Genomic DNA, 18,253 nt, shown 5'->3' with positions numbered 1-18,253 from the left:
TTTCAAGTGATCTGTACTTTTCTTTTTCCATTTTCTTCACACTGCAAGTGCCAGCAGAAACTAACCCCTGATCTTTGTCCAAATTCCTAGCGTTCTGGTTATTGAACTAAAAAAGCTCAGTATCAGAAGATATTGAAATCTGAAAAGACCCCAGAATAATACCAAGACACTGCTCCACCCCATTCTTTCCTCCCTGTTACAGTTCTTCCACATTCTGTCAACCTGAAGGACCAGCGTAACCTGAGCTAGCCTGTCAGTCACAAATCAAACCATGAGACGTCTGACAAAGGGTTGTTGTATAACATGCTGTGCTATTCTGGAAAACTTGAGGCTTTTCTCTGAGCCATGTATTTCTTATTTAAGATTACAAAGTACTTGTATTGAAAAAAAATGTTGCAATAACATAGTTCTATTCACATATAAATAAAATACCTTGAATGGCATATAAATAGTACAGTGAGAAACTGTGAACTTGTAATATTGCACTTACTCTGTAGGGCACTTCAGTGAAACAGAAGACTAAAGCTGTCGGGTAGGGTTTCAGCGGCTGCTTGGTGTCCCTGCTGCCCACTGAGAACCAGTTGATGCTGCTTGCTCTACGTGAAGTGCAGGAGCGGAGTGCGTGAACTGAATGCAAATTTCCTGAGCTGGGGCACGCATATACTTACAGTACAAAGCAGGGTAAGAGTAGAAAAGTTGGTATGGAGTGACTTCTCCCTGGGACTGATAATCCAGTAGGAAATCACTACCGGCAGTAAATTTCAGAAGCCAAAAGGTAGAATAGATTGTACCTGACATAGGACCTAGGGTAAGCTTTGCTTTGGAGTCATTAGCTGCATAGTAGATACCTCGCAGTGAAAAGAAGAGAGGGTACAAAACCTGAAACAAACTCTTGAAGCCAAAGTAACTTTTACCCAGCCTCCTTACACTTTTAGCATGTGATTAGGCTTCTGTTTGATAACCCTGAAGAATTTGAAATTAATCCTCAGTGTAGAGAGCTCTTACTATGTGTTCATATTGATTACAGAACAAAGCATTCTTAAATTTACTTGCAGGTGAAACAAGTGAGCTCAAAATCCTGAGGGGTACTTAAAGAGCCAGGTCAAACAGATTTTTAACCGAAGTTAGTGATTGCATGCTATTTTGTCTATTGCATGCACCTGGATGTTAAATACCTGGGATGTTAAATACCTGTGACCTATGACCACCAGGTACAGAACTTTCCTGTGGTGGTAGCAGGCTGCTCTCTCTTAACTCGTTAGGTTTGCCAGTGAGTGCAATGGCTTGACAGTTGTTTGAATTTTGGAAGATATGCAGTTCATAGGTAATGAATCTAATTGCTGTGCTTATTAAAAAAAAATGTCAGCCTAAATCCCTCTGACCAAGAAGTTTATCAAATTATAATCTCATTAAAGGGGAAATAGATTAGTAGAGCTTCTGTTCACTGTACGCTGTTCAGTGTCGTAGAGCCTAAATGTAACTGAATAACCTCAGTAGCTTCAACTATGTTAAACTCAACCCAGCGGTAAACTTCTATCAACCAAGTTTGTTATCAAGCACAGTAGGAAAATGGGTAATTGGCAAGTTGGTGAAAACAGAGGGTTGATACTATGTGAGCTAAGACTAGACAAGCCTTTAGCTATTGTCTCAATTTGTTACATGCTAAAGACAGGTTTAGAACTACTGCTTGTACATGACGGGAGATTTATTGAGACTTCACTGAGTGGTATTAGTAATGCTACTATGCACAGAAGTAGAGTAGGAGATGCTGGGAGAAAAAACAAAAACTTCCAGATACTAACATCCTACAGTGAGCTTGGGTTGCTAAATGTATATAAAACTGAAATCAGAACTGAAGGGTCTGAAACAGGGACTAATGAGGCAGGCAAAATACATACTAGCTCACTACGTCCGGGAAAAAAAAAAGGCATGAGAGAACTGAAAAAAACAGAGCCTTATCCCTTGCTGTATTTTTAAAGGGGAGTCCTTAAAGGAGGAAGAATTGTCTGATACGTTTCCAGTACACACAGCACAAAGGGGGATTTGGGATTTCCCAGCCTGTTTTTGGCAATAGTTAAGGTCAGGAGTGGCAGAAAAATAAGTTCTTTGCTGTCTTCCTGTAATGATTTGTTTCTGCTTGCTACATATATTTGGAGATGTAACACAGCCATTGCAAAATGCAGTCATTGAAGTGATAGGCTTCCAAGGTACATGTATTTGTGTTCTGTTTGTAGTGGCTCACGTCTGTTCTGCTTAATACTGTAATTCACAGTTGTCTTTTCTGTTGGCTCATGCTATAAATTCTTCCTGGGGTCTGAAAAGTAACCTTTGGTGAGTGTTATTGTATCCATCAGTTTCTTCAAATGGGTCCAGGTTTTCCATCTGAAAAGACAGAGTTCAGTGAAACTGTATATCTGCTCTGGACTAGGGCATCCCACAACTTGTAGAGTATCTGGATGCCTTACGGTGCACCTACTCTTTGTGCCCAAGGAGCCTGGGCTCAGGTATGTTGGCTGCAGGATCTATGTAGTAGCTCTGGTAGATGCTTCTCAGGAACATGGCATCATAGGGCTCCTGGTTGTCCTCTGTGTCAGTATCAGGAGAACAGCTTCTGTTGTATGTGTGCTGGGAGAAAAACACTGATGAAAATCCAGAAATATGAACATTGCTTTTTTTTTTTTCCTGGTTATTATTTGTCCTTCCAATAAAGCATAACTGTTTTTGCCTGGATGTCTAACTGGGACTGCGTCCCTTACGACAAACTTGAAAGTCATCTGGGAAATACCAACGCTGTAATGTAATTGCTGAGTAACTCCAGTATATGTGTGTTTGGCTACTCATTTTCTTGATTGCCAATATGTGAAATTTCATCATCAGCTGAATCTGATCATTTCTGATATCTTAGGAGAGTTCTGATCTCTAACAAATGTTCAAGTGCTTTGCAAAATTAATGCCTTTGAGTTTCATATTTTTAGTATCTTAGGTAAAGGTTACAAGATGTAGTTTCTAGCTTTGGGCAGCAGATGGAGTCAAACTGGACTAAATAACAAAATGAAATTTGCCCTCTTATTAAAGTTAAGGACAGAATCCAACATTTTTTTATGAAGTTTTCTGAATACCAGAGATTATTATATTGGACGCAAGGACCCTAAACAAGTAGAGAAATACAAAAAGTGGTTTTATATGCACAAGAATGTAGGAAAATGGGAATAAATCACAATTTTAATTAAAAATATATAATTTTCTAAAATGTTCTTGCTAGGTAGAATTATGAATAAATTTATCTAAAAAAAAAGTCAAACCAATCACCACCAATGAGAAACAAACAAACAAATACCTCTCAGCACTGTACAGGTGCAGTAAAAAAGTTCTGAAAAACTGTCATGGAAGTGTAAAAACATGCCATGAGAAATGACTAATAATTGTTTTTAGAAAACTTCTGGTGGAGTAATCATTCTCTCCTTGTAGCTGAACCTGTGAGCACAGAAGGTGATCATCCCTGAGGCAAGGATGAACAGAGGGGACAATGATTCTGTCAAAATTCTTCTGCCAGACCGGAGGTATGGATGGAGTGAGTAACCCTGACTGCTCAAGTTGGTGACTGCTTGAATCCTCTCAGCTGCTCCCACCTGAGCATTTTTATTGATAGGCACGCAAGAACACAGCTGAAAAAGCTCTGATTGTAGAGCACCAGGTTGTAATAGATAACAGCTTTTCACCTGGGAAAGCACTTTTTTTTTTTTTTCATTGACTGTTAATGGAGACCTGCTGATTTTACAAGCTGAGAGTCTTCAGATACTGTTTCAAAATATTTTCCTAGGGAAAGGTAACCTTAGACCCTGGAAAGGACTTTATTTCCAGCATCTGCTTTCATTCCTCATTAGACACAATGGATGCTTTTACTATCTCCCTAACTGGCAATAAAAGCATTCCTACTAACAAAATCTAGATTTTTTCACATGTGCGCTTAAATTTATTTCAGTACTGATACTATCTTATTTTGCAAAGAAGCTTATGAGAGAGTGCATTTGGTTTTATAGAAAAGCAAAAACGTATTTCGTTTTAGTACGACTACATTTTGGGATTATTTTAATTGGAAGCATTTTTCACCTCAATTCTGGCATGATGTCTCTCTTCTCCCTATTACAGTGAGATGAAATGTAGAGAAGCTAGTTTGGCTGAGATCCTAATTTCCAGTTATTCTGCATAGCTCTTCTTTCACTGTCGTTTTTTCTCTTTCCTTCCCCCATTGTCTCTTTTTTTTTTTTTTTGCTACGTTTTGATTGTAACCACGAGGGGGCACCCCCTGTGGCTATTGTTAACCTTGATTGTCTCAAGTGCAGCTTAATAATTTTAGTATCTCCTCTCCCTGCTTTTTTTGCCCAGGTATTTCTTGTTAATGCAGCAATAACAGTTAAAGCCACTGTTCAGTAGTCCTTGGATTCCTCTGTTGCTGCAGTTTGAGCTAAGTGTTAACTATGTTCAAACATGATACATTTAGCCTGTGACTTTTTATCATCATGTGGAGCTAGCATCAGTTTTCAGTGCTATTGAATCAGCAGCAGCTTCATGTTGCACTTCACTTATAGGAGAACTAAATTATTTTTCAGAAATACCTCAAAATTTGTATTTCCTGAAGCAAAGAACTCAGAGTTTCTTATAGCTATGTCTTTCACTTGGAATAGCTTTCTTTCTCTGGGTAGAAATGTAAAGACGTGAGAAATGACATGCAGATTCTCACATTCTGATGCCTGACAGTTCCCACCAGTCTAGAAATAAGATTTATAGCAGGCAGGATCAGCATTTAGAATCCACTTCTGCAACCATGTCCTCGAGGAGGTGTCGGCAAGATGCTTGTTGCATGGCCCTGGATGTTACAGCGTCTGTCTATACTGTGATTTACATAAATAACCAGGCAGAGTGTGTGGTTGAGTGAGAGTACTTTTAATTGCAGTTGTTACCATTAGATGTTGTAGGCAGATGCTGATGGAGCTTGGAGCACAATGAAATTTTGCCTCTATCCAACTCAGACTTTTTTTTTTTTTAACTAAGAACAAAAATGTATCCTTGACCTTCATTGTTCAGATCACCCCAACAAAGTCCTACCAGCTGGATGCAGACCCTCACAAAGCCGTAGTATTGCATGAACTTGGGGTGGGGTGGGGGTGTCTGTGCTTATAAGTGCATGTGTGATCAGTTTTAGAATTTCAGCCTCTGAACATTGAGTAGCCAGATCTCTCAAGCATAGCTGTAGGTTGCAACACTGGTTACTTGGGAATAAATTGTGTTCCCATTGCTTGGTGGTTACCTACTGTATTTACAAAATATATGAAAAAGAAATGCAAAAAGGTCTGTTTCTAGGTTAAATCTGTAAAAGGTCTCTTGCAAATTTCAGGGTAAATAAAAGAAGGGAACCAACACAGTGTTGCTCCTTACTTCAAAAGAGTTGGGGAAGTAAAATAACTGGGGCTATGCTACTGTGAGTCACATGTGGAGTTTCCTCTTGGGGCAGGAACCAGCCTATCTCCATCTACTACATAAGAAATGTAAGAGAATCACACCTAGATCAGATGTTCAAGGTGGGTAGCTGGAATAAGCAAGGGAAAATGAGAGTCCTCTCTCCCTCCCTCCTCTTCTTCTCCTTCCTCAGGAGGCTGGGACACTCTGGATGCAGGGTAGTTCTTCAAACAGTGAGTAAAACATCCCCTGTCAGAACGGGGGTTGGCAAATGATATTCAGCACAGCTTCTGCTTTGTTGTCTGAGTCCTCCCTGCTTTTGAGTTGCTGAGTGAGGCCGCTTGGGCTGATCTCTGGAATGTGCAGTGAGACGAGGGCAAAGCATGGATGGAAACAGCTGGTGTGATAAAACTGGAGAGGAGGTTCCCAGCACTCTCTGGGTGTTCTTTTTATCTCAACTCCATCAGAGTTCAAGAGACGTGGCTTCGTTATGGGAAGCCCACGGGGGCTCTGAGGTGGCAGTAGGGTGTGTTGTGCTGGTTCTCTTGACATGCCACCAGCTTCTAGTGAGCAACCCAGGATCACTCGGACACTGGCAGTCTGATAAGGACGCTTTGATTGTCAAGCGTGTTTGCTTATGCAGTCTGCTTACACAGAGCGTATCCCTTCTCCTGTCTGATCCTTTCAAGGTCGCCCGGCAGCAAAACAAGAGGGCTGCTCAGTAGATTGCAATTTCTGATCAGTGACACAATAAATGGAGTTATCTACACCATGTGCTCCTATGACAACCCTGAGCGGAGCCCTAGGATCTACGTGTGGGTTTATACGCTGGCTGACTGTGGAGATTGTATTAATAACTCTTTGTTGTGTAGTGCATAGATGTTGGCCTGTGTGGAAAGAGAGCTAAAGGGCTGGACAAAGGCCGTGAGCAAGCTCTCTGGCACTTGCTTGGTGACATTCAGCAATTCAATGGCTGCTGTTGTCTTCATCTCTGGGCAAGTTGTACTCACAAGGCCACTTAAAGCACTCAGCCTGTGCTACTGACCTTACTGATGCAACTGTTTCCTTGCTCTCTGGGAATTTCTAGGTGCTAAAAAAAATCCAAGGCAGCATCTAGTCTGGTCCTTGTTTCTCTTTGCAGGACAACCAAATAATACTATCTGGGGAAAAACTCTTTTTGGTCTGCGTGCTGTCCCTTCTGAGCAGCATCACAGAGCATTGCCAGTTCCTATGAGGTACTCTGCTTGGTGACTACTGAACTTTATTTAGCAAGACACGCAATCTAGCAGCTTCAACTGGGAAACTACTAAGAGTAAAAACAAATAAATGGTGTTGAAAGAAGCTGATTAGCTATAATATCTAGAATCACATCCATGGATAACTAAATTATGTATTGCATAAAGGCATTGCTTATGTATAAACTGTAATATCCTGTCAGTCCTTCACTTCTACATGCTTTTCGTTCCACCAGGGCTTGGATAATCATTTTATGAACCAATTTCCTGAGAGCTGAACACCCTTTATGCTTTGTATCTTCTCCTGACTTCACCTTTCTGGAGCTATGCACAGAGGCTGCAGTATTGGTATGTGTATAATGGCTTGGCAGGTCTCCACAGTTGTGGAATTTACAATCATTGCTGTGTGTACAATGCTCGGAACAGCTTTTTTTTTTTTTTTTTTTAATTTATTTCTGGTGGATGATGAATTAGGCCATCTGTCTCCAACGTCTGCTGACCCTTCCCCCCACTCTCCACTTTTCTGGTATGTTGGCACCATCGCTCAGTCAGTCAAGGTCAAGGTCTGGAACCCAGGTCTGCGATCTTCACTGCTCAGTCCATGATGGCTCAGTCCTCGTTTTCTAGGGTAATTCTCCAGTATGTTATGCACCCAGAGATCTGAGATGCCATGCAAGGAGGAGGGATCCACTTACAGTAACATTAAGAACACAGCAATAGGAACTTCCTTCAGTTAATAGTAGTTAATATTTGAAGAGTACTTTATTTAGGCCTAAAGTTAGGGAGTTAGGGTAGTTTCTCAAAGCATAAATGGGACGCTTGCCAACTTGCACTGCAAATGTCAGAGGACACGTGAAATTGAATGAATTAAACACAGGTCTGAAAATGCTCAGTATAGACACATTTAAGATATCACTGAGACAGATGGAAGCTTTGATGGAACAGAAATAGAAAGTCGAGTAAATTTGTCTTGGCTCATCCCGTTTTGTCCCCTGCCTGAAACAAAAATCTATGATAGAGGCATAAGTGTTAGCAGCCATATATATGTGAAGGTTTACCCTTATAAACCTAGGTAGCATTAGTAACTGAAGAACATGATCCAAAGTCTTCTGAGATTAATGGGAATTCCAATTCAGAATTACTGAGTTTTTTGGGTTTTGGTTTAAGTGCATAGATACAAAAGACTTTATGTAACAGCTTGTAGTGGTAAAGATCTCCGTGAGCACTTGGGGAATCTTTGAGAAGCTTTTTGTAAACGTCTAGGTCTTTAGCACAAGTGCAAGACTGGCAGACTTATATCCCTGTGATGACTGCCAACAGCAATAAATAAGTGTGCCATTCCACAGGGAAGGGATTTTAGCAGCTTTGCCAGTTGTGTTACAAAATGATGAGTCAAGTTTATTAAAAAATAAAGAAAAAATAAGACTATGGAGCTTTGTTTATTTTTAAACAGAAGACCATGGGTTCTTTTTGTTTGCTGCCTCTGTTCTGGCCTTTAAAGTTGCATGCAAACCGTACTGTGAAGCAGTTGTGTGTACACAGGAAGACTAAGAACTTCTTTTGAATTAAAACCTGGAATTTTCCTGCAGGGATATGACTCCATCATTTAGAGCTAAAAGATGCTACAGAACATCATGAGATTTGCATTAACATTTTAGGAAGAGATGGTACTGAGCTAAAGGAAGGGATGATGGAATGAGAATTAGTGGAGTAGACCAGCAATGAGGAAGAAGGGGAAATTCCCACCCATGGAAAGCAAAACACAGCATCTGACAACAGAGCAGGTGTAGGATGTCTGGGAACAGGTAATGCCCCTGTGGAAGTAGGTCAGGATTACCTCTGACAGGAAAAATTAGGAGTGGTGCTATGTAAATTTTATGCACAATATTATTTAACTCTACAGCTTCAAAGGGTCATTAGATTTCATCTTTCTTTTTCAGTTGGCTAATTTCAAGTACATGTTTTCGCACCTGTTTTGGCTGCAGAATTCAGAGGTTTGTCTTGTAGGTCCAAGCAGTCCTGTCTGAAGGTGAAGCAGCTGAAGATGTTGATGCTGAAGGATGATAACCACAAACAGAAATACCAGCTCTCAGCCCTTCAGAAGAGGCCATCTTCCTTTAAGGATCAGAGCCTGCCTAGACTCAGCTGTGGTTGCCTACTGACAGGTGAGACTCCTGCTCTGGGATGAGGCCTTGTCTGTGCTGCACTGAAAGGCTGGCCTTAGAGTGGTCAAAGGCAAGCGAGTCCTTGTGCCTGCCCACCTTGGCACACAAAGCAGCTGCAGTTGAGTGCCATGCTACCCCCTGACACATGGCCCAAAGTGTACGTTCAGAGGCACTTGTAGCATAGAGAGTAAATCTGCCGTGGGGGAGCCTTGCTCCTCTGAACAAAAGCAGCACAGACATAGCCTCAGTTTCTTCTGCTGGGGTTAAACTTAAAATCCCTCAGTCCTCTCTCTGTATTACTTTACAGGGTGGCTCTCAGTAAGGAGTAACCTAGGGAAAAGACAATATTCTTCTTGTTCTTGAAGTGTTAATGAGTCTGTGAGATTGGCTGGCTTTTGTTCAGTTCTCAGTGTATACCGCAGCGTAAGGAATCTTGGTTTCAACAACTGAGACAGGCTTATGAGTTGACACAAAAATCAAACATTCTCTTCATTGTTGTTATAATAGTTCCTCTGTCGTAATAAGCCCTCAAAGACTGAAGCAGAAAATGGTTTGCTCCTTGCAGGCAATTGAAGTTGGGAACCATAAAATTCGGATTACTTTGAGACTTCTGTCTCTCTGACTTTACCAACTGGCAGAAGATTAGATGACATCAAAGAATCACTGGAAAGGGGCTTATTTAATTTTGAAATTTATTGGAAATTGTCACATGTGGCTATAATGCTAACAGCTGCCTTCATGTCACTTTACTGCAAAAGAGAGTGGCATTATGCCTGGATAAGGGTATAAAAGCTGGAGCTGTAAACTGTGACAGAGATGTAAGTTGAACTTTCTGGGATACACAGCAAGTTAATTCCACTGTCTGTACTACATGTGTTACAGGCTCAGAAGTGTTGGAGCTTGGTTTTTGTAGTAGTAGTAATTACACTGTTGCAATTAATTAAGTGAATTCTCAATGTAAAATAAATTATCTTGCTTAAAACCACGCAGATGAGATATTTATGCAAATAATGATCCTGTCCTAACAAAGAGTTGGAAAAATACTTTTCAGGTTTTTGTTTGTTTGTTTCTTTGTTTTTTAATAAGACCTTGAAAATATTTATTTCTCTCTTTGAGTTTTCTGTGTGTGAACTTGGGATTTAGGAAAATTACAAACCCAGTTTTGAGAACAGAATTGGGAAAAACAGTACTTCAAGTGCTCATTCAGGAATGAGAGACCTAAGTGCAAGCTGGGTCAGAGATGGCTAAAACATGCCTGTTTCCAAAGACCATTGTAATGGTGGGTTCACTCTACCACAAGAGCCGATCCCTCATTTTGCCTCATCTTTCAGTCAGATTGATAGATAAAGAGCAGAGATATGAGGTTTTTGTAAGAAATTGAAATATGTTTTATAACCAGTCAGTTTTGAATCAAATTCTTCAGGATGCTTACCTATCGTTTCCTCGTTTAAGTCCACACAGGTGTGAGAACTTTAATAATTTTTATTTATGAGATCAATTATATACTTTTTGCAGACTTGATCTACGGTCTACTGTTACTGATCTTTGGAAAAATGGTATTGAAATATTGTAACAGTTACTTAAAAAAAAATTAAGAAGTTAGGAGAAATGTGCTTTCCATAGAATCAGGTGTGGACACAAGGTGAAGGAGCACCGACTGACATTGTGGAAGTGTCTGAATGTTAATAACTCATTAATGTTCTACAGAAAGTTCAACCCTTCTTTAACTTCTATACATTGATTTGGGCCATAGGTACTGGGGAAAGGACCCCAAAAGAAGTAAAGTAATTTCAGTCAAAAATCAGAAATCTGCAGGCAAACTTGCGTAAGTTTACTTAAGGCTGGTTTGTCAGCCCTTCACCACCTGTGATTTGAGTGGCTTACAATGCAGCTACTGGATGCCTTGAAAGATTTTTGGAAAGCAGACAGAGAAACTGTGCCTCCAATGAAGCAACAAGATTCAAGACAGTGTATTTCTGAAGGATTATCGGAGGTCTTGGGCATGCAGTGAGATACAAGGCTGTAGGCCAAGCGCTTTCAACCCCTACTGGTGCAATAATCCATACAAAATGTGCTGGTTTACCCATCTAATTGTAGGATTTGCAGAAAAAAAGAGAGTAAGAAGTCAGAAAGAAAAATGTATAGGATGTTAAATAACTGTTTGTTAAACGTCCAAAATTGTTTCATATTACAATATTTCATATATAATCTATGACCTAAAAGCTCAGCTCTTTTAAAAATAATTTTGAAGCCCAATAAAACTCATGGGGGTTAATAGCTCTCTATGGTAAGGTTTTAACAGTATCCATGGTCCATAAATCATGTTCATTGATGGGATCCTTGTTGATGCATATCTGAGATGACTTACGGATTTGGGAATTATGTATTCTGTTTGTTTTAAACTTTCCGCCAAAATCAACATCCCTATAACAGCACCAGAAACTGTGCCCTAATGAAAAATATTATCATAGATGATTTCAAATGGTTTTAAGACTAGTCATTTATTGCTTCTTTAAAGGAGTCCCATTTATAGCAGCAAAGGTCAGAGGAAAAGGTCACTCACCTTCTGTCTAGCCTGTCAAGAAAACTATTTGGGAGAGGTGGGAGGGAAAGGATAGGTTGAGGAAAGCCTGAGAGGAAGAATTCCAGCTCGACAGTGTGTTTGTTGTGAATTTGTAGGCCTGCCCATCTCTTGCCTTGGTGCACTGGGTGTTGTTATTATTAGGGTTTCCACTTAAATTCTTCTGGAATATTCAGTGAAGATGCTGAAAAAACAACTTCCCCACGTGTATTATGCAATCTATTATGTGGAATCAGAGCTGAAACAGCCTGTCCAGTGGGAATGGTTTTGTTATGAGTTATCCTTCCAGCAGGGGTTTATCCATGTGTGCTGGAAATTACAATATTAAATGCTCCAGCATGGAAATTTTTGTGAGGATTATCGGACTTACGTTTTCTTGGTGTATTGCAGTCCAGGCCTCCTGTTGGCACAGAGGTTCTCTGGAGCTTCCCTTGCAAAGGTTTTGTAACACTAATGCCTGAAATAAAGAAATTTGAACTCTGCTGAGGAGTACCAGAAGATAATGTTTTCTCAGTTTCACTCCTAATGCATGACATTGCCTATTTAAAACCTTTGCTCTTATCTCACTTCCCTCAAGCATTTTGTTTTAAGCTGCCCAGTTGAAAAAGAGCCACAGCATTGTTCCAGCTTAGAATTGTTCTGTTTTCTTAAGTGGACAGATATAAACCGTGGGTAACAAAGAATTACATTTCAATTTTTTTTAAATCTTTCACCAGATTTATGTGTAAGCGTATGTATATAGAAGACTGAGGTGTTTCAGATACCAAGTGTACTAGCACCCTCTCCTGAGATGGCTCAAGGATGGTTATCTGCAAATGGAGCAGAAGCAGCTCTGAGGTTGCTGCCTCCTAGAAGTACAGCTTCAGCTGCTTGCTGTTGCCACTTATCTTTTGCCAGAAGCAGCTCAGCGCATTCAAGGTCAGTCTTTCCCATTCTCTTAGTGCGTGTGTGTGTGAACACTCGTATCTGATTCCTTGGGACTGAATCCCCACTCTAGTGCCGAGACCTGTCCGGGGGTGACACATGTCTATTTTTAAAATAGATCCACCAGATGTTTATTATCTGAGTGCAGTGTGATTATTTAGTCAAGATTATATTTCTTTGGGCTTTATACTGCAGTCTGATAGTACTGTTTTACTTGGATGGTTGTTTTGGTTTTAATTCTGCGGTCATTTCAATGAGTGTGCCAAGTGCTGCAGTGGTAGAAGGCAGTTGTTTTTGAATCCATGTGATGCTATCGCTACCACGTGCTCGAGGCCTTGCTACTGGCCTGATCCTGTGAGATGTTCATCACAGTCCAAAAATAAAACTTGCTCACAATGTGATGTATGGAATAGTCTTACAGGGGAAGGGAAGGGGGAGCTTTATTGCTTGTATCACTTAACATTGGGACTACATGAAAACTGGAAAATATTACGCCATAGTAGTAGCCTTTCAAATCACCGCTGGGGTTGCCAGCAGCAATTGCAAAGCTTCATAATCCATTACAAAGCTTTATTTCATCCTTCCATTAGCTTTTGCTTGGAGAACTCATTTCTGCTAGTTAATGTCAGGTAATCTTGGAAGGAAAAAAAGGGCTTTTTCTGAAAAACAGTTGCTCACATTTCAGTCTTATCACAGTCTGTGAAAAAAAGTTATATTAATAAATAAAGGTTAAAAACAAATTAATTTCCATAGTTTGGCTACACAGACCTAGCATTTCACTGAGATCAGTTTGAGCTACAGCTATGCCTCTTCAGCCTTCCTCTGCTGAGGCCGCAATGCTCACACAATAAAACAATTGGTCACACCTCATTATTGAGGTTATTTGCAATAGTGTACAAAGGACCAAGTAACAGATGTTTTGAAATGGTTAGTCAGTTGTTATAGATTTAATTAAGTTGATGCCTCCACATCTTTTCAATATTTTTTTTTTTATTTTTTGTAAAAGCTGGGGCAAAGATCTTAACTACAGACTCAGTCAAACCTCTGTGAGGCTCAGGCTTCAACTTTATAACATAAATATTACTTGCTTGTTATTATAATATTCTGTTTTTGCCACTTACACTAGAGTTTTGTATCTCTGAATTTCACTCTTGGAAAGTTAAGTTTGGACTTAGATGTATGGCACTTGTTGTTTGGAGTGACACACACAAATCCCCATACACCAGAATGAAAATTCAGCCCTAATCATCAAAGGGAAGTGAGGACTAAATGAATGTGTGTCATGCGTATCCAATTTCCCCACTGATCATCCAGAGAAAATAAATCACAGCGGATGTCCTTCCACTTCTTCTTCTTTGTTTAAATAGCTAGAAGGAGCTCTACGTTAAAGTCACCCTGGGACTCCCCGGAGAATACTAAAATAAATTAATATTTGTTGATTAAATGTTTTGACCCATATTAAAGCCACGGGAAAATGATAGGCCTAGTTTGTCATGGCAGCACTCCAGGTTTTTTATGTACTACTGAAATCAGAGGATAAATATGGAGGAGCACATCTCAACTAATCTAATACCCAATTTCATCCATTTTTAATAAATCCTTTTTTGGGGATTGCACTCTTTGAGGTACTCGTTTGTACCAGTCTCTCAGAGTTGCCTAGTGTCCAGCTGTGCTAGGATCTCCTGTCATCTTCCCATTCTGAGACAGAAAAAATAGAAAAAGAGATTGACAGGAAAGAGAGAAAAATAGGGAAAGGCAGTACAGAACAGACTGGATTGATTAATGGGAACATGTTAAATGGCACAAATTTGCATTAGGTATCCAAGCTGCATTGATTTTTCAATAAGAATGGGATAGCTTACAGTCCCTCATCTCTCTGAAATGTTCCCTTACACCCTAAGGCAATTTAATTTGGAAAGAATTGTTGGAAGAAATCTGATAGGTGTATAAAATGAGCGGTATAAAAAGCATGCTGTCATGGCAAAGGCAGTGCCCCGAGACTCGGAACCTGCTCAAAAGTTAATTGAAATCAATTGGAAAGACTTCTGTTGACTTAAAGAAGCTTTGGGTGAGCCCTTGGGAGAGCTAGTTTCAATACCCAGATTTACCACAAATTTCTTGAATGGCTCAGGGCAAGTCACTCAGGGCCATAGCCAGAACGGGGGCCAGATACTGTAATGAGATTGCTCAAAGGGAGGAGAGTGCCAAAGGCTGTCCAGGCAGCCTCACGCTTTAGGGCTCTTCTCAGAAGTGGGTTATGAGCTGCTAATAAAACAAATAATAACTTATGTTTAACCTATCCTAGGACGATGTCAAGTCAATTTAAAAACATTTTGAAAATGAGGATTAGGCACTTATGACTATAAGAACAGCATCTGTGGTAAGACCAGCTTGGATAAAATGTCAGGGGCCACGAATCCTCGTGTTTCAGAGCATAAACTCACCACCAGCTGGAATAATGAAGCAGATACCTCAGTGGAACGATATGTTACTGTTAAGCAATTTATAGTATCGTTTGCTATGGGTTGTCATCCAGCCATACCTTTCTATGGATGCTCCCTAAGGAAGGGGGGGGTCTCTTCTAACTGCCTGGGGAATAGCAGAGGTGTCTGTAATCCATGTAACCGGGGCCACTTCCCTGAAGCGACAGAAGCTCCTGGGGAGTGCTGCACCATCAGAGCCGCTGGGCTGGGGTCCTCCCGGCTGCTCTAACTCTCATAAGCTCTGGCAGTGCTTTTGGTGCTGTCAAGAAGGCTCTGCAAGCTACAGGGGCTGGCCAGTGCCTTGTTGGCTTTAGCCATCCATCCTGGTTTAAAACATATATTCATCCTTATATCACTCTGGGGTCCTTTGCTGTAATTGCCAGTCCTTTCTGGACCCCACATTCAGGGTGGCATTTCTGCTGCAATGCTTCCTTGCTGCTCAGGCAGAGGCATTGGGCATGAACAGCAGCAGCAGCGGTGCTTTGGGAAGCCAGGATGAGTGTTAGCAGCTCTGGGCACAATCAGCATAGGCTGCGTCTTGCCTGGGTATCGATCACTGCCAGCTAAATCACTGATGGCTGAGACAGGTTGTATGTGAAAGCACAGGAGATTGTTCAGATGACAAACTTATTTTACATAGGACTAATAAGGCAGAAGAACTACCAGGAAAAAGAAGCTTTTACGGAAATGCAACATAGACATTGCAATGTTTTCCAAGCTTTTAGCCAAAAAAGACGGGGAGAAGGAGCCATCAGTTTCTGAACATTTTTTTTTTGATTGCCTCTTTAGAGAGGATTTTGTTGATAGCTAAAAGTTTACTGATATTTTCCTGGGTTGCCTGAGGCTTTCTAGTGAGGCTGGTGCCAGCTTACGTTAACATATCTAACAAGTGTTGGCTTCCAGGCTGTGTTAATGGCTGCAAGCCCTAGATATTTAAGTTACTGAAAGTTCAATCAAAAGTTAATTAGGGCTTTTGGCTTTTCCTGCCTCCATCAAGAACAGAGCAGAGGAGATTTCCTAATGCAGTCAAGGAAGAGAGGATAAAATCTATGCTATCAGACAGCAGTGTTTAATAGACAGCTTGAACACCACGATCTGTGCCAATGAAGCAGTATTTCTAGGGAGCTCACTGCCTAACTTGAACGTGTCTCTGGTGATGATTCCACTGAACCTCAGGTACCTGGGCCAGCAAAAAGATTAACGGTGATTTTATCTCCTTACATCATTCCCAGCTCTCTGGGATACGAGATGCCTGCAGCTTTGTGTGCTGCAGCCAGCATTAGATGAGCTGCCTTAGTTTGTGGCTACAAATCCCATGTGCCGTTTGGACCCCGGGTCTTCTGGGAAGGGTCTGTGGCTGCTTTGTCTGCTTGCTGTTGATGCAGAAGCAGGTAGGGTGTGTGATATAAGCCACGTTGGGCAGACATTTATCACCCATTCATACTGAAGAGGTCTGCGGGCTTGGTTACATACCGAAGAACTTTTTTGTTATTATTACTATTATTATTGTTATTATTGTTTCTCCCTGTCCATAATATGCCCTCCAAAAATGAATACAGGAAGAGTAGCTGGATCTCCTGCCTTCTTCATGTTTCTTCTCCACAGTGTAGAACTGCTTGAATTTCTTAATGGCAAGCTCAGAAAGTTGTTTTTCACAATGTGAACCAAAGAACATATTGTCCTGTAATTGTGTCTAGGAAAGGGCAGACATTGTAGCTGGAGACGTTCCAAAAGATCCCCTGGAAGCAAATGCAGCAGCCCAACAACTGCTTCTGGTCATTGGCCAAAACAAAAATCAAACTCCACGTGGTGTCACCTTGACGCAAAACCCAACTAGTATGGGAATATTTTGGGGGTTGAAATAAGTTGCTTTACCCTTACATATTCATTCCAAACCAAAGAGTAGGAAAAATAATCTCTGACCTGACCACCAGAAGTGAGTCCCAGGGAGAGGTGAGATGTATATGAATTGAATTCTGCTGCTTTGCCTTTTGTATGTTTACATTAGCTAAAGTAGCTTCAACGTGAAAAAAAAAGAGACCAGTTCTAGAAACACAGAAGGCTGTCTCTCATCTGGAGAGATGGGAGCATGCAGTTCAAATCCATGCTCTGAAGAGACAGAGGAGGAGCTTGAACTTTCCTGACATTTCTCTTTACTAAAAACCCATTTGTAGTTACTTACAGTTTTATCAAACTGAAACTATTCAGGATTAACTTTTTCCTTCGGGGTCTATCTTACCTTCTCTGTCTGTGTTCTTAACATTGGGCTTTCGTTTGTGTTACGGTGGTCTTGAGCAGTTTCGTTGCTCCTCTTGAGCATGTGACCTCCTTGTAATGTCTCTTTTAGCTTTTCTTTTGAAACTGAGAGGGTAAGGATAGAACTGTGACTTTGAGAAAAATGAAGATGAATTATCATTCTTTCAGAAATGTTACCTTTCTCATGTGCCAAGTTCAACATGAACGGCTTGATGAGTTTGCCTGGAGCTGTTTTTTTTTGTTGTTGTTGTTTTGTTGGTGTGTTTTTTTTTTCCAATTGATCTTCTTAATGGAAAAAAAAAAAAAAAAAAAAAAACTGAACTTTCAAGTCCTCTAGGCATAAACAAGTAGAAAGGGGGAAAAGGAAGAGGGAAGGTAGAATTTTAAAAGATTTTTTTTTTATTTTACTGTTTTTTCTCTTGCAGGTGTCTAATTAAAAAGGGAAAAGTCAACATATTTGTAATACAACCTAATTAATTTCCTTATAAACTACTAAAGCTAAAGGAGCTTTCATTGTCTAAAATGGATGGTGTGTTTTGGTTCAAGGAGACTTACTGTGAGTTTTCTTGGCTTTATAACTTCGCATTCTAATACCAAAGCATTTTATACCGTCCCACATAACAGAAGGTAGATTTAGATTGGACACAAGGAAGAAATTCTTTACTGTGAGTGTGGTGAGGCACTGGAACAGGTTGCCCAAAGAAGCTGCAGATGTCCCATTCTTGGAAGCGTTCAAGGCCAGGCTGGATGGGGCTTTGAGCAACCTGGTCGAGTGGCAAGAGGTTTGGAACCAGGTGATCTTTAAGGTCCTTTCTAAGCCCAACTATTCTATGATTCTGTTTCTGGAAATCAGAAATAATTTCATAAGTATTGTCAGGTAAGGACATTTCCTGACTGAAGGGTGTAATTTAAGTCTGCTTTTTTCCATCATCTCCACCCTGGATATGGGAAACAATTTATCCTATTCTTCTTTAAAAGTTATTTTTATGTCCGTCTTCAGTCATCTCCTTTCTAGACTGAACAATACCATTTCCATCATCCTTTTTTGTGCCTATCCTTTTGTAGGCTTTTAACTATCCCTGTCGTTTTTTTTAATGGCTCAATCCACTTACTACTTAAAGTTCATCTGCCAGACTGGATATCGTGTTCTTA

At 40.4% G+C, this 18,253-nt stretch overlaps 1 protein-coding gene across 1 annotated transcript in view; it reads left to right on the top strand.

Annotated features, from left to right (window-relative positions):
• The first annotated feature begins 100 nt into the window (after window positions 1-100).
• The window catches only part of RBM20 (RNA binding motif protein 20), a 127,739-nt gene continuing 109,586 nt past the window's right edge, over window positions 101-18,253 (top strand). Inside the window, exons 1-6 of the mRNA XM_050711893.1 lie at window positions 101-681; window positions 3,469-3,560; window positions 6,599-6,692; window positions 6,929-7,040; window positions 8,700-8,857; window positions 12,155-12,356. Coding sequence (XP_050567850.1) covers window positions 12,229-12,356 — 128 coding nt within the window. The 5' untranslated portion in view covers window positions 101-681; window positions 3,469-3,560; window positions 6,599-6,692; ... (1 more) ...; window positions 8,700-8,857; window positions 12,155-12,228. The remainder of the gene's footprint in view (window positions 682-3,468; window positions 3,561-6,598; window positions 6,693-6,928; window positions 7,041-8,699; window positions 8,858-12,154; window positions 12,357-18,253) is intronic.

This window comes from Cygnus atratus, chromosome 7, assembly GCF_013377495.2.
Source record: "Cygnus atratus isolate AKBS03 ecotype Queensland, Australia chromosome 7, CAtr_DNAZoo_HiC_assembly, whole genome shotgun sequence".
Lineage (NCBI taxonomy): Eukaryota > Metazoa > Chordata > Aves > Anseriformes > Anatidae > Cygnus > Cygnus atratus.
This window is presented reverse-complemented; position numbering and strand designations above follow the sequence as displayed.